Genomic DNA, 14361 nt, shown 5'->3' on the forward strand with positions numbered 1-14361 from the left:
CCCAGAAATGCTTCTGCAGAAACAACGAGCAGTAATCTCTGTTACCAGACTTCAACTCAAGGCAGATCAAAGCATTTAGCTGACCCTGGACATGAACTAATGATTTCTAAGGCTACAAATAATATCATTAAGACCACCACCTAACTCATGATGAACTGAAGAAAGAGTTTTCACCAGTTCTTTACAGAAGTTGCCTCTGTCATTCACACTTCCTCTCCCTTCTTAAAGGAGTCTCACACGTCTTCCTTCTTGAAGGAAACTTGTTCAGACAAATTTAAATTCCATGTGAGGATCTGTACCAATGTCTTGTTACATGAGCTTCTTCCTTCCTATCATCTATATGAGCTGTGAACTCAATGACACTTTCTCTAGATGACTAGGAGATGAAGCTTGCATTTTAATAAACTTCTCAATTCACAAAATAGTCAGTTTACAGAGAAAAAAAGCTAAAACCTGTTATTCTGTTTTGTCTCAAACACAGATGGGCAAAGTCTCCAGAGAAAAATCCCAGTGGAGAATCTGCACTGCAGACCTCTACTCCATCCTGACGTCAGAGGGAGTTCCGTGCAGCAGATGTGTGCAGACAATGCAACAGAAATCTGCAATGCAGATAACGGATCCGCAATGCAGATCAGGCACTAGGATTTTACTCACAGGGTGGTAATTCAGCTTCACCATTCCCACCGCGGAATCGCAGAAATGCTGAGGCTGGAGGGGGCCTCTGGAGATCAACTAGCCCAACCCCCTTGCTTAAAGCAGTTTCAGCTGCAGCAGGTTGATGGGGGCTGTGTCCACTCATGTTGTGCGTATCTCCAAGGATGGAGATTTCACAACTTCACTGGACAGCCTGTGCCAGTGTCTGACCACTGTCATAGGATAAACAAACAAATAAACCCGCCAAAACAAATATTGTATGTCTGAATGGTAATTTCTGTATTTCAGTTTTTGCCCTCTGCTTCTTGTCCTGTTACTGGTCAGTACTGAGAAAAGTCTGGCCCCACCTCGTGCATTTGTTCCTGTCAGGTATTTATATTCATAAGCTCCCCCAAGCCTTCTCCCCTTCAGACCCAGCTCTCCTGGCATCCCCTTCTATGTCAGACTCTCCATTCTCTTAATCATCTTCATGGTTCCCTTTCTAGTATGCCCTGTCTCTGTTGTACTGGGAAACCCAGAACTGGACTCAGCACTCCACATGTGGTCTCACCAGCACCAAACAGAGGTGACCTAAGGAGCTTGACCTGCTGGTGATGCTGTTCCTAATGCCACCCAGGAGGCTGTTGGCCGCCTTTGCTGCTGCATCACATTTCTGGTTCATGGTCTTAAGTTTTCGTCCACCAGGAGCCCAGAGTTCCTCTCAGCAAAGCTGCTTTCCAGTCAGTCTGCTATCAGTGTGTACTGGTTCCCCACCACAGTGCAGGACTTTGTACTTCCCCTTTCTGAACTGCATGAGGTTCCCTTCAGCCCAGTTCTCCAGCCCCTGGAAATCCTATTTGGATGGCCACATACCCATCTGGTCTACTAACCACTCCCCTGGGTTTTGGGAGTTTTTTTAATCTACACACTTGCTGAGGGTGCATTGTGCCCCATCATCCAGATCATTAATGTTAAACAGCACAAATAACAGTTGTATAAACCAAAACAACCATGCTAGGGAAAAAAAAATAAATCATCGTAAAATATATTTATTCAAGTTGCACTATTATAAGCCTTTCATAAACCTTTTAGTAATTACTGTACAACTACTTCAAAAAGACAAATCTGAGTTTAACCTCACTTCAATTCCAAAAAAATATTACATTAAAAAAAAAAAAAAGAAGCTGGTAGGCCACTGCAGCCCTAAACTAAGGAGCCTGTGTTCTGCTGAATGCCAGTAAATAACTTTTGTAAGAAATTAGGACAGTTTTGCTAGCACAAGAGCTGATATGTCAGGATAACATAATTATTTATAATATATAATGAATTATGAAGTGATTCATAAAATTGTTTTGGTTGGAAAAGACCTTTACAATCATCAAGTCCAACCATTAACGTAGCACTGTCAAGTCCAACCACTAAACCACATCCCTAAACACAACATCTACATGCCTTTTAAATACCTCAAGGGATGGTGACTCAACCACTTCCCTGGGCAGCCTGTTCCAGTGCTTTGTAACCCTTTCACAGGGAAGAAATTTTCCCTACTATCCAAGCTAAACCTCTCCTGGTGCAACTTGAGGCCATTTCCTCTTGTCCTATCACTTGTTACTTGGGAGAAGATACCCAACCTCCCTTCAGGGAGTTGTAGAGAGTGATAAGGCCTCCCCTAAGCTTCCTTTTCTCCAGGCTAAGCCACCCAGGTTCCCTCAGCTGCTCATTTTAAGACTTGGACTCCAGACCCTTCACCAGCTTTGTTGCTTTTCTCTGGACATGCTTCAGCACCTCAATGTCAGTCTTGTAGTGAGGGGCCCAAAACTGAACACAGCACTCAAGGTGCAGCCTCACCAGTGTACAGGGGGGCAAATCAGTTCCCTAATTCCTCCTGGCCACACAATTCCTTATACAAGCCAGAATGCTGCTAATCACCTTGGCCACATAGGCTAGCTGCTATTCATATGGGTGTGTCTAAGTGGTGCAGCAGGTCCCTAACCATTTCCCTTTGGATTATGGGGATTTCATCTGCTCCCTGTCTTCCAGCTCAGGGGCCAGGCACCCAGGGAACAACTGGTCTTACTGCTAAAGACTGAGACAAAGAAGGCATTAAGCACCTCAACCTTTTCCTCATCCTTGGTCACTGTGTTTGCCCCCACACCCAGTGGAGGATGGAGACTCTTCTTAGTCGTCCTTTTGTTGCAAATATGATTACAGAAACAAACAAAAAGCACAAAGTACATTTCTTTCAGAGAACCACAATTTAAAAAAAAAAACATTTAAAAGCCCAAGCGACATGAAGGAAACCTATGTTTCAGGTCAAGGTTTGCCAACACCATACTCAGATGCTCAGAAAGGGACTTGGCTACATTAGGATCAACATTCAAGCAGCAAAGAAAAAACGTAAAAAGTTAGAGGCTGTACTGATTCAAAGTCCGCAAGCTTTACGGAGTTTTTGTGAAAGCCAGTGGCATTCCTCAAATGGGAATCTGCTCAAATGGGAAAATTCCTCAAATGGAATTGGGTATCGAACCCAGGCCACTTTGATTAATATATTATTTGACAGTGTTGCTCATGATTCAGCAAAACCCCTCAGCCAAGTTTATAACATTAATCAACATACGTACCAATTTCAGTGTACAAGCACTGTTTTGAAATATCAAGCCATGTACCCAGCCACAATAAATCGGTACACACAGAAGTCAACAGGGTTTTGTGCCAATTTACTCCAAAATTGGCTCTCCATATTTACAGTACTATGCTCTGTAATTCTTTTTACTCAAGTACTGCTGACATTGCAGATAATTATATTATGAGCAACTTTAAAACAACTTAGAAAGTGAAGAAGCCCTCAAAAGGAGGTACAGTGGCATAAGAGGAATCCAATTTTCTCAACATCTCATCTGCAGAATGAATCTGAATATTACTTTATTATGAATAACACTGTTCAGAATTAGGGCAGACAATTATAACTGCTACAAGAAGCCAGTAGGATAACAAGCATCATTTTGATTTAGGAGCAGATACTATTGGTGACAATTATATGCCAAAAAATCAATCTTGTACTGCGAACAGAAACGTTATCTTCATCTTCGAAAATGCAAGTAGAGCTGCTCAGACCAGGACTGCACAGATCATTTATGAGGAAGGAAAATAGGCTTCTAATAGTTTTACTTTTTACAATAAGCACGATTCAGTAGCAGTTTTTAAAAAGAAACAACTTCAAGTCTGGTCATTTTTCAGCTGAGCCAAGAGAAAATTTGCTCTGACAAGGAACTCTAAGTGCTCAAATGAAAGAGGAGACAAATCAGAAGTAGATATATAATAGAAAGGATCACTAGGCACAAACAGCTACGCAAAGCCCATACTCCTGGGTCAATTTCCACACCTCAAAGTGAAGGCCTTTCCAGCAAAAGATGATAAAAGATTGCATTTTGCCAGAGTTAAGAGCAGCACTGACTGCAAATTTAGGCTATAGGCCTGGTTTCAAAGCAACCTGAGTCAATTTATAAAGTTCAGATGGAAACCAAGTAACACATGATAGTTTTAGCAGTCTTGCTGTGAACACTTCGGTAGATTCAGATCCAAAAATTATTGGAACTAAAAATAAATGTCCCAGTCTGCAAACTACAGACACCGTGGTTCTGACATCAGCAAGTGCTGAGTACTCAGATGGATAGTGTGATAATTTCCAAATGAGACCTTTCTATTACATAAAATAGCTTCTAGAAATTGCCAGTAGGCAGCTTAACATGCAAAAAACAGATAAAGAACATTCATTAACAAGTTATGTGGGTAAGGGGTGTTGACAGTTCGCAGCAGCTTTACTTACCTACATGTTGCTATACATCTGCAAAGTCACTGGTGGGCCGGGCTGCAAGTTGCTGGCAAGAGAATTTCCAGCAAAATATGGCAGTTACCAAAATCATTTTGCATGGGGAGGCAAACTGCACAAAACCTTCCCCAGAAACCACAGAGTCAAAAGAGATACATGGAGCAGGCGGTGCAAACAGGGGATTCTGAGAACTTAGAGCCTGGTGCTAATAACATTCTTGTGGGAATCAATGATTTGATCTATTAGATGGGTCACACCTGAGGATTTCCAATGCGCCCTAGGTAAATGCTTAGTGTTGACTGTCTCTTGGCCTTCATTTAAAAAAAAAAAATCCAGAAAACAACAACAACAAAACCCAACCCGCTCAAATTTGTATTTCAGTGCATAAATGGCTAGTATTTTCCTAAGACAGAATACAGTTTTCTCCCCAGATCTGATTGTTGTACTCAATTAACTGGAGCTAAGTATCCCTTTTTCCTCCTTCAAAACTCTTCACATTAAGAAGAAATGCAGGACATTAGGGAACATTAAGCTCTTATTCATCAGCCTTAAGATTATTATTTTGGGTAATTTCATGATTTCTACTGTTATTATTCACTTCAAAATATCCCTGAACTCTTACTTTTAGGTTTTGTGGTCTCAAAACCAAACTAAATCTGCCCCTGACTGGATTAGATCTGGAAGCTGCTCTGCCACATCCTTTAGGAAAGCATCACAGCATAAGATACCACTTAGCTTCATTGCCATCATCCAGACATTTAAAAGCAGATGAAACTGCATAGGAATTTCTTTTGAGTGCCTTTTTAATGTTTGTTGCTTACACAAATTAAAGAACTCAAGACAAAGCTTCAGTAATTGATTAGTCAAAGACTTTTATCTCTGCTCATCACACTCCCTCTGAATGCCAAGAGTAAGAAAGCCACTATCCCATTTTCTCATTGGGAATGAAATACATACAATGACAGTCTTAATTTAATAACAGGATGAGCAACCTGCAACCCACAGGACATGCACAGATTGCCAGGACAATAAATCTGTTCCAGAACCCATGTCCCCTCCTCCCAAATGCCCTTTAAGTGCAGACTGCAGGCAAGGGTGGCTACTAGCCCCATTCCAGTGCTATTTTGCCCAAAAGTCCAGCTGCTCCTCCCCATTAGGTGACACTCCATGAGAGTCAGGTCACATCAGGAAACCCTGGACCTCTGTATGTGCACAGAAAGACTGCAATCTGGCAGGAGCTGAGAGGGTCAAGGCATATCATTCACTTAATCTACCAGAGTAAGTTCTGTGGTCCACTCCACCATGATTTGTAGCGTAATAATACTGACAATAATACCCTTCCATTAGCATCAATTATAGTGCTCAAAACTGCAGCACAAACTATAACTTGGAAGGGAGGAAGATGGGGAGGGGCTTTTTTGTTTTGTTTTATTGTGGGGGAAGGTTTAGTTGGTTTTTCTGGGGTGGTTGTTTTGGGGTTTTGTGTTTGTTTTTGGCTTGGGGTTTTTTTTGGCTGGCTTTCTGTTGTTTGGATTTTTTTTACACACACCTGTGCTTTGTATCTTTCCTGCCTTCCCCATAGCAACAATTCCATGACCTGCTGTGCTTCCTGCTGCTCTGCTCTTTTTGGGATTCTCCAAATATAGCAATACCTGCTTGTGTGCTCACACACGGCACCTGGTTCACAGCTACACATGTGCCAATTAGCTAGAGAAGCACATTAATGCTGATCAGCCAGATAGGAACTCTCAGAAGTCAGCTTTCCTCTCTCCTATCCATTCCTTCAGTGGGATGCTTTTTTATCCTACCATTAGTTTTCACAAAATAGGTAGGAACTAGATACCCTTGAAATGTCTACCATTCTGCTAAGCTACTGATCAAGTTTAGCTCTGCTTCAGAAGCTAATGGGAAGGCTCAGTGAGAGTCATACAGCAATTTCCTGAGAAAAACAGGCTAAGAATTACATCAGCAGGAAGTGCAAGACATCCCAGTCAGATATTGGTATATAGAAGCTATTTATCTCTCATGATGAAGATAACTAAATGGTGCATTATTAAACACTTCCCGATCAGGATAAAGACTATCGTGAAATTCATGTATTTTCCTACATACAGCTCCCTGCCTGTATATAGTTTATTCTCTATACCTGCAAGGAAGAATGGGCTGGCAAGTTCAGTAAGCCAGGCAATTAATCACAGCCCTTGGAACAGCCTTGTATGCCATAAGTGCTGCACAGGTATTTTAGACTCACATGGTGGCACAGGTACACTGCACACGAGATTTAAGAATATGTGGGCCCTCTTCGTGTGTGGTGGGGGCCAGCATAGTCCATGTCAGGGACTGGGGTGATCTGTATGCTTACAAAGCCACAACTGGAAGCCTTGCATGGCTGCAGAACAAATGCTCAGATTTCATTATAGTACAAGATTCAGGCAATGGCCACACCTGACTGACATACAAGGGCACGCACTGGTCAGTTCTCAGAGTAGGACTTCTTGACTTCTTTACTACCAGGGCTTTCCTTATCCATGGAGCTTCAGCTCAAATTCTCATTCCCATTTTGGAAGTGGATTTCTCCCTTGCCTTTCAGAGGCACAGCTCTTTTAGAACACCCACAGTCCACCTAAATTTCTCAACTTGTGCCTTTTGATGTGTCTGATATTTACAGGGACAGAATTGCTGGCTTCACTTGTCATCAATAATACATCTATCCTATGAAGAACAAGAAGACTCTGATATCAAAAAAAAAAAACCACCAAAAAGAAGAAAAAGAGAGAAGTCCATTTCTCTTTCAACTGCCTGAAAAAACACCTTCTTCCTGGACCCATGTGGATATACACAAAAAGAGAGTGAACACATCCTTTGAACAGTAACTGGTATAAATCTTTCTCCTCTGATCATTCCCTCTCTGACTCATAAATCTCAATCTAGCAAGAAACAAGCGCATAGCTCTCACAAAGCGTAACATGCTCCTAGAAGGGAAGCACAATTAAAAGGAGAGAGAAGTAAGACAAATGTGGGAGCCACTTCCTTAATGAACAGAATGCTTTTCACTCCTTATTCATCATAATGGCTATCAATAAATAACAGAAATAAGCAACAGGTTCGAATTGAACATAGATGGATTTAAGTTTAATGCAAGTAAAGTGGCTTATAATAAGTCTGGATTAAGAAAGATGTTGAGAAGGGTCTTTTTCAGAGACACTGCTTACATTTTAATGTGTAGTGAGACCTGGATCTGCTGTAGGTAGGTATAACATCCAAGGTGAAAGTGCATTTCATCTTTCCAGCCTTGCATGGATTTTGCCTTTTTTTTTTAAACAAGTTAGGACAAGTGAGACTCATCTCTCATTTTTGTATGTGCTATTTTAAGAAAAAAAAACGGAGAATAAAATCCAAACAAGCAAGCAAGCACTGAGACCTGAGAGGGAGGGGTAGCTTTACCCCATGACTCAAGCCCTGTTCTTCTGCAGTCATGGCCACAGCTCTCCCATACAGAATCACCTCCCCCTTTGTTTTTCTGACCTCATGTACTAGCTTGGACAGCGATAGCTGAGCCTTGGCACTGCCCAGAAAGCATGAAAATGTGAGAGGTGTTAAAGGAGAAGTCCTGCAGGCCCTTCTCCACCATGTGACTGGAGATGGGATCTTGCTTGAGTTCTGCAAGGTAGCTGGGAAGAAAGGCTCATGCCCCTTATTACCAGGGAGGCCACCTTGACCCACACGATTGAGGCTTGTAGGCTGACTCCCAGCACGTGGTGCTGTGACTGAAGCTTTCACATTTGGAGTATCACCTCTATCCTGCAGACCAATTGGCCAGTAGCTGGCATGAGCAAGAGTTTACATCACCCAAAGGCGAACCAGAAATACAAGACGATTAGCTGCCAATATGATTTAAGATTCCCAAAGCAGAACAGGAGCAGATAAGGAAAGCAAAGCAAAAAAGTGTCCTTGTAAAGATGAAGAAACTTTGCAGCTGACATAGGAACAGCAGCTATTAAGGTAAGCAGGGGTGTTACCAGTCTCAAGCCAAAAGCTAGAAATAATTTGAAAGGTGACAGAAAATGCCAGCCCTGAGCTCAAAAATGCTCTGATCTTGAAGGAACTGAATATGACTTTCAGGTTCTCACTGCACATGGCCTTGGTCACAGATGATATATATCACTTCCTAGTTCATCATAGCTGCACTTTGTGAACACCCCCACCCCAAGCCCCCACATACCAGAAAGAGACAGCTGGTCTACTCCATGATTCCAGACCAAATTCAGCTGTCACAGAGACCCTAAACCAGGATGGGAAGTTGGACTGAACTTTTCATCTCAGATAAACATTCCCTGGATGTCTCAGTCACCTTGTATCATGGGATCTCTCCTGCCACAATATCCAGCACATCCCATAAGCATCCCATATCCACCCCAATGCAGTGTCCCAGGACTGCAGGCACAAAATAACACTCCATCTCTCCTGTACCTCACAACCAAATGAGTTTAGAAGAAATCATGCTGGAGCAGTGCTCACCCCAGTGACTTGGTTCATTGCAGGTGGCACTCTGGGGACAAATGCAGCAGTTTTGTTTATATCCTCTAACATAAAGTGCTTCCACAAACTTCTAGATGGTATTTGGAGAACAGCACCCAAAGCTGCCTCTTCTTCCTCTGCTCTCCCTGGTGGTTGCCAGCTCAGCGTTATCAAAGCGCTTGCTTGGGCAGTGCTGCCAGGAACAGCACACAGAAGCTAAAGGAGGCCATAAAGTTATTACACAGTCTCCTTAAGAGCTCATTAACTGCCACTGTTAATTCTTAACCAATACCGACAGAACCACTGCTCATTATGGGAACCTAGAAAAACACAAAGCAGATCTAGGATGAGAGTTTTTGAGTTGCAGGCTTCAGTGTCAGCAACCACTGGCATCTCCAGGCAATATTTAGATGATGCAGCCCTAAGGAGGCCATACACCCACAACATAATATTTCTGGTCGTCAGTCCACAGCCCCTGCCAAAGACTGGGTGCCGATCTATGTACAGCTATTAAAAAAGAAAGGGATTGCAGCACCTGTAATTGTGAACTTGCATGTACGTGCAAAGATAGACAGTAGACCTATCAGATTTATCGCATAAAGCATGAGTCAAGAAGCTATTCACTTCTGTGTGTCCAATTATTTTTTTCCTTGGCAAAAGCAGATTCACCCACCAGTTTGGGGCCATCCCTGCCTTTACTAAACAAACAGACTAACCACCAGTGAGAATGGATTTTAAAAATCTGTATTTTAAGCAATGCAGTAGCATAACTAGTCAAGACACAAAATTACTTAATACCATTCACTCACTGCAATACTGCAAACAAGAAAATGCAATGGACTCTTTTGATTCTCCCTTTAGAAAGGTATTCAACCTTGTTTACACCAATCTTGTGCTTGTTCTTGGTTTCTTCAGAACAGAGATAGCAAAATAATTGTATTGGAAAATCAAGACCATCAGAACACTTTTTAATTATGAAGAGACTATGCATTACACTTACTTGGGGTGTAGAGAGTGGGTTGGTTTCATTTGATTTTTGCTTTACATCGTAAAGATGGATTATTACTGCAGGGGAAGTACGACTGAAATTATTGAAATCATCACATTCCTCCTTTTATGTTCAAATGTGTTTCAGGCTCGTATCTAGATGTTGAACAAAATCAAATATAGATCTCTTTCTAATTTTCCAAGCTACAGAACAGTAAGTACTGCACCGTAGAAAACAAGATCTAATACAAGAGGTGGCAACTGGGATTTCATGCCGCTTATATGTAGTCACATAAAAAGATATGCAATCACAAGGAAGTGTGACTCATTTGACACTGGAGAGACATTTTCTCTTTAACTATGCATGAAAGGGATAGTATTGCCATACACTCTCTAACAGCAGTTGAATCAGAAGTAGTAAGGGAGTTGCTGCATTTTACAGCTTGTAGCAGTCACGTTGGAAAACAAGGCCTGGTTCTTTCCTCTCTAAAATCAGTTCAGACAAGCCCAACGCTGCTCCACGCACACCCCGAGATTCAGCCACCAGATGCCTAATGCAGATATGCTGGACTGGACAGCTTACAAAGCGCATTTCATTCCCCAAAAGGCAACAATTTAGCTTCCATTAGTGTCTAGTAAACCATAAACAAGGAAAGCCCAGGCATGCCAGGCAACCCTTGGCATTCAGACACACCTGTCAAGGAAACACCTCAACACGACTACCCACAGAAGACCCTGATCAATCAAACATGTAACTCATCATACAAAAGATGCTACTGCTTCCTAAGCCCCAGTTTGCATCCTAGTATCAGCTAGATCCCAAACGAAATAAAAAACCTCACTGTTTTTATCTTCTCATCGTCTTACAACAGTAACTGCAATGTACTTTCTTACCTTCCACTCCTCTGCCTAGCTCTTAAACACACATGGGGCTTCCTTTCTGTATAAAACTAGGCAGCTTCAATTTACTTTGTGACAACTGTTTGTATTGCTATCTATAAAGAGCCCCTAAAATGCCACATCACACAGTAATTTCTATACTGATGAAATACAAAGGTTCTATAATGTTTATAAAGCCATTTAAACCACATTAGTGGAACTATTTTGCTAAATTACATTTCCCAACTCATCAGTCCTTATTATGCTATACATAAGCTCACTTCTTCCAAGTCACCCCTACTCACATAATCAAATCATGCCATTTGAAATGCTGTGACATTATTTTGTCATATAAAATGGCTGAAATTATCTTGACGATGGCAATGTAAGGATTGCTGCCACACAGAATTTGTTATGAGAAGTGAAAGTTGCAAAAAAAGAGTTATATCTCTCAAAATTACAGATTTTAAGTATCAGATACACAAAATGTTTAAAAGCCATTAAACGCCACAGATCATCATAAAAGGAGGATCCATGTTCCGAAACACTTGTCCTGAATCATTTCAGTGGAAATATTAAAGAATGAAAATGTGCTATGGAACTGCAAGATTTATTTATATAGACTGGCTTAAACTCATTTTATACTAATATGGTTTTTTGTAATAAGTCAAGCCGTATAAACAATATATTTGAAATTACTACCTAATATAGTGACTTGCTTTCAACATAAGGATTATATGAAGGCTGAAGTAAGTTTGACAGACTGAGGTATAACCAAAACCAGAGAAATTTATCCACATCAAAAAAACATGTTATGCTTACATACATGTGTGTTTTATACAAAAGTAAAGTATAGCTTCTCAACTATGACAAAGGCCCAAAAACCACTTGGGAAAAAAAATAATCAATTCTGCCACTCACTTTCCTTTTGCTGGGTACACCGATTTTCACATTTTGGTCAAGCATGCACTGCATGTACATGGCTTCTCTATTTTCCCTCATTTTGAGAAAATTACGTTCAGAAAACATGCCTCCAAGAAACATCTGACAACTGTACATACACATGATTAAGTAAAGGAGAAGAAAACCTAGCGTTAGCTATATTGCACACTTTACAACAGCAGTAACTGTTTCCTTGCAAACTCCTGGCCAGAATCCTTCTCCCTGACAAAATAAATTAATGCTAGACAGTACTCAAGACATTACATCAACAGAGAAAGCTTTAGCTCTCTCTTGCATCAATAAAGCTCACCATCTGACCTAAAGAGCAAGTGTTCATCACTAAACCGCTTTCAAATGAAATAATACCAACTTTCAAAGACTTCATATAATGAGCTGTCTTTGTTGACCATTTTGAGCAGTTACAGACTTTGTATCTGTCTAGTTCATACTCTTAAGGCAGCTAATGAGGTCTGAGGAGTGAAAGACAAGTCAGTATTATTGATGGGCCTCTCTTTTCACTCTTGTTCAATACAAAGACACACAGCAGCACTGCAGAACCCTTCAGCATTTATTTCTCCCACCAAACCCACACTGTAGACTTAAATCTTAAAATGATATCCACTCAAGGATAAACAAAGCAAGCTCATATCCGTCAGACCTGAAAGATGTTTTCACCAACGCCTCAGGACTGTCCACTGGTGGTAGCTCATCTGCTAAGATTTCTTCAGGAGGTCTGGGGTCACTGATGATTGTCGGCTTTGGCCTTTCCTTGAGGTTGCCGGTCAGCCCACCAATAATGGTGTTCCACAAGCAGTTCTGTGATTTAGACCCTGCAAAAACATAGAGGCACAAGGAAAATAAATTCATGGGCTTATCATCCAGCCTTTCAGTGGTCTGGAGAACAAAGACTGTTATCTTTTTACCTTTGCCTCACTACAGTTTGGGATTAAGCCTGAAAACTTGAAATAAGGCTTGAATTGAAAGCAAGCATCAACGTTCAGGTCAATCCAAACCCAAGACTGTAATGCTTCCCATAAAAAGAGCTGATTACAGAACAGAGTTTTCACATCTTAATAAAACACACTCTCTACATATTATATCTTAGCATATATTGATGTGGCTGTATTTTAAATCAAAGAACTAACAAAATAAACAAAGTACCAAATCAATTAAAAATTAATCATTGGCTTTCTTAGACTAAAGTTAATAGTGGTTAAATTATAGATGAAAGGTATCACTGAAGGACTAGCATCAGAAAACATTTCTTTTGAAGTGTCAACTTTTCTCAATAGACATTCAGATGTGAAAATATTTCTATAGATGATTTTTTTACATTTCTTTAGAAGTGCCACCAGGTGCCTCTTGCATGTCATTCAGAGAACCCATCCTCATCTCTAAGTCTAGTTCCACTGACAAAGTACAATTAGCATACTTCAGTGAGATCTCCTCACCACCTTTGGAGAAGAGAATACATAGCTTACCTCTCATAAAATTTAAGTATCTGTTTCATATTTTCAAAATTTTCCAAATGGCTTCTGAATAAATTAGGCACCTATGAAAACCCCAGTGATAACACCACACTAAACACCTGTGTCACTTTCCAACTTTCAAATGCTATAGAAAATACATGGTTAAGTTGGCAGATCCCAACAAGAGCAGCTGACTACTGAAATACTGATTATTTCCCTTAATACTGATTATTTCCCTGAAGAGACTTTCTACAAAAGAGGTGCAGCAAGAATTAATCTTACTGAATTCCAAAGTAATACCAACTCTACTAGTAGTCATTCTCCATGGGCTTTATATCAATATGAAAATGAAAAATAAAAATCTGGTAAACTGTCTATTTCTGAAGTCAGCAACTGATTTTTCTAAGACACTGTATAGGTAAGTTTTTCAAATGTTTTCCCAGCATTCAGACTTAATTATCCCACAGAAACAAGAAAGCAACCAACAGTGGGCATAACACACGGATTAAAGTTGACTTTTTATTGCAGTACACATGAAGAATTTAAGAGGAAACTAAAAAGAAGTACTGTTATCCCATGTCTCCAGAGAATTTACCATGAGGAAGTTCCCAGTTAGAAGCAGCAGTATCTGCTGCTATGAGCAGGTGATGGCAGCCTTATTTTGCTGATTGACTTAAACATCCTTTTTTCGCACAACTAAATGGCACAAGGATAGATCAGCCAGAATCTCCATCTGTAGATATTTCCCAGCTAATCAGGAAACCTCTGTACTCACAGGCTTCTCTGCTCTTAATTGTCAGCAACTATCTAATGTGCAAGAACTGTATTTACCCAGATTTACAGGTCGCTTTGAAATCCTGTGCTGAGTTCTGTGCTACAATACCTAGAAAAATTACTCTTCACAGCAGTTAGTCCAAAGTCAAGTAAAATAACTACACAACAGCTGCAGAAATAAATCCAACACCAATACATCTCTGTCATTCAGGGACCTTGCAATGTTATGATGATACCACTCTTTCTGTTCTTTACACACCCAAATTTCTTACTTTTATTTGAAAAGATAAACATATCTTCTCCCATTCTGTTAGAGGAAATGTAAAGGAT

At 40.6% G+C, this 14361-nt stretch overlaps 1 protein-coding gene across 1 annotated transcript in view; it reads right to left on the reverse strand.

The window, feature by feature from the left end:
* PDE1C (phosphodiesterase 1C) overlaps positions 1-14361 on the reverse strand; it is a gene marked incomplete at both ends in the record, with an annotated part of 325232 nt that overhangs the window by 265315 nt on the left and 45556 nt on the right. Inside the window, one exon of the mRNA XM_084280364.1 lies at positions 12447-12618. Coding sequence (XP_084136490.1) covers positions 12447-12618 — 172 coding nt within the window. The remainder of the gene's footprint in view (positions 1-12446; positions 12619-14361) is intronic.

The sequence above is a fragment of the Gallinula chloropus genome (assembly GCF_964237585.1).
Source record: "Gallinula chloropus genome assembly, chromosome: 2".
Taxonomy (NCBI): Eukaryota; Metazoa; Chordata; class Aves; order Gruiformes; family Rallidae; genus Gallinula; species Gallinula chloropus.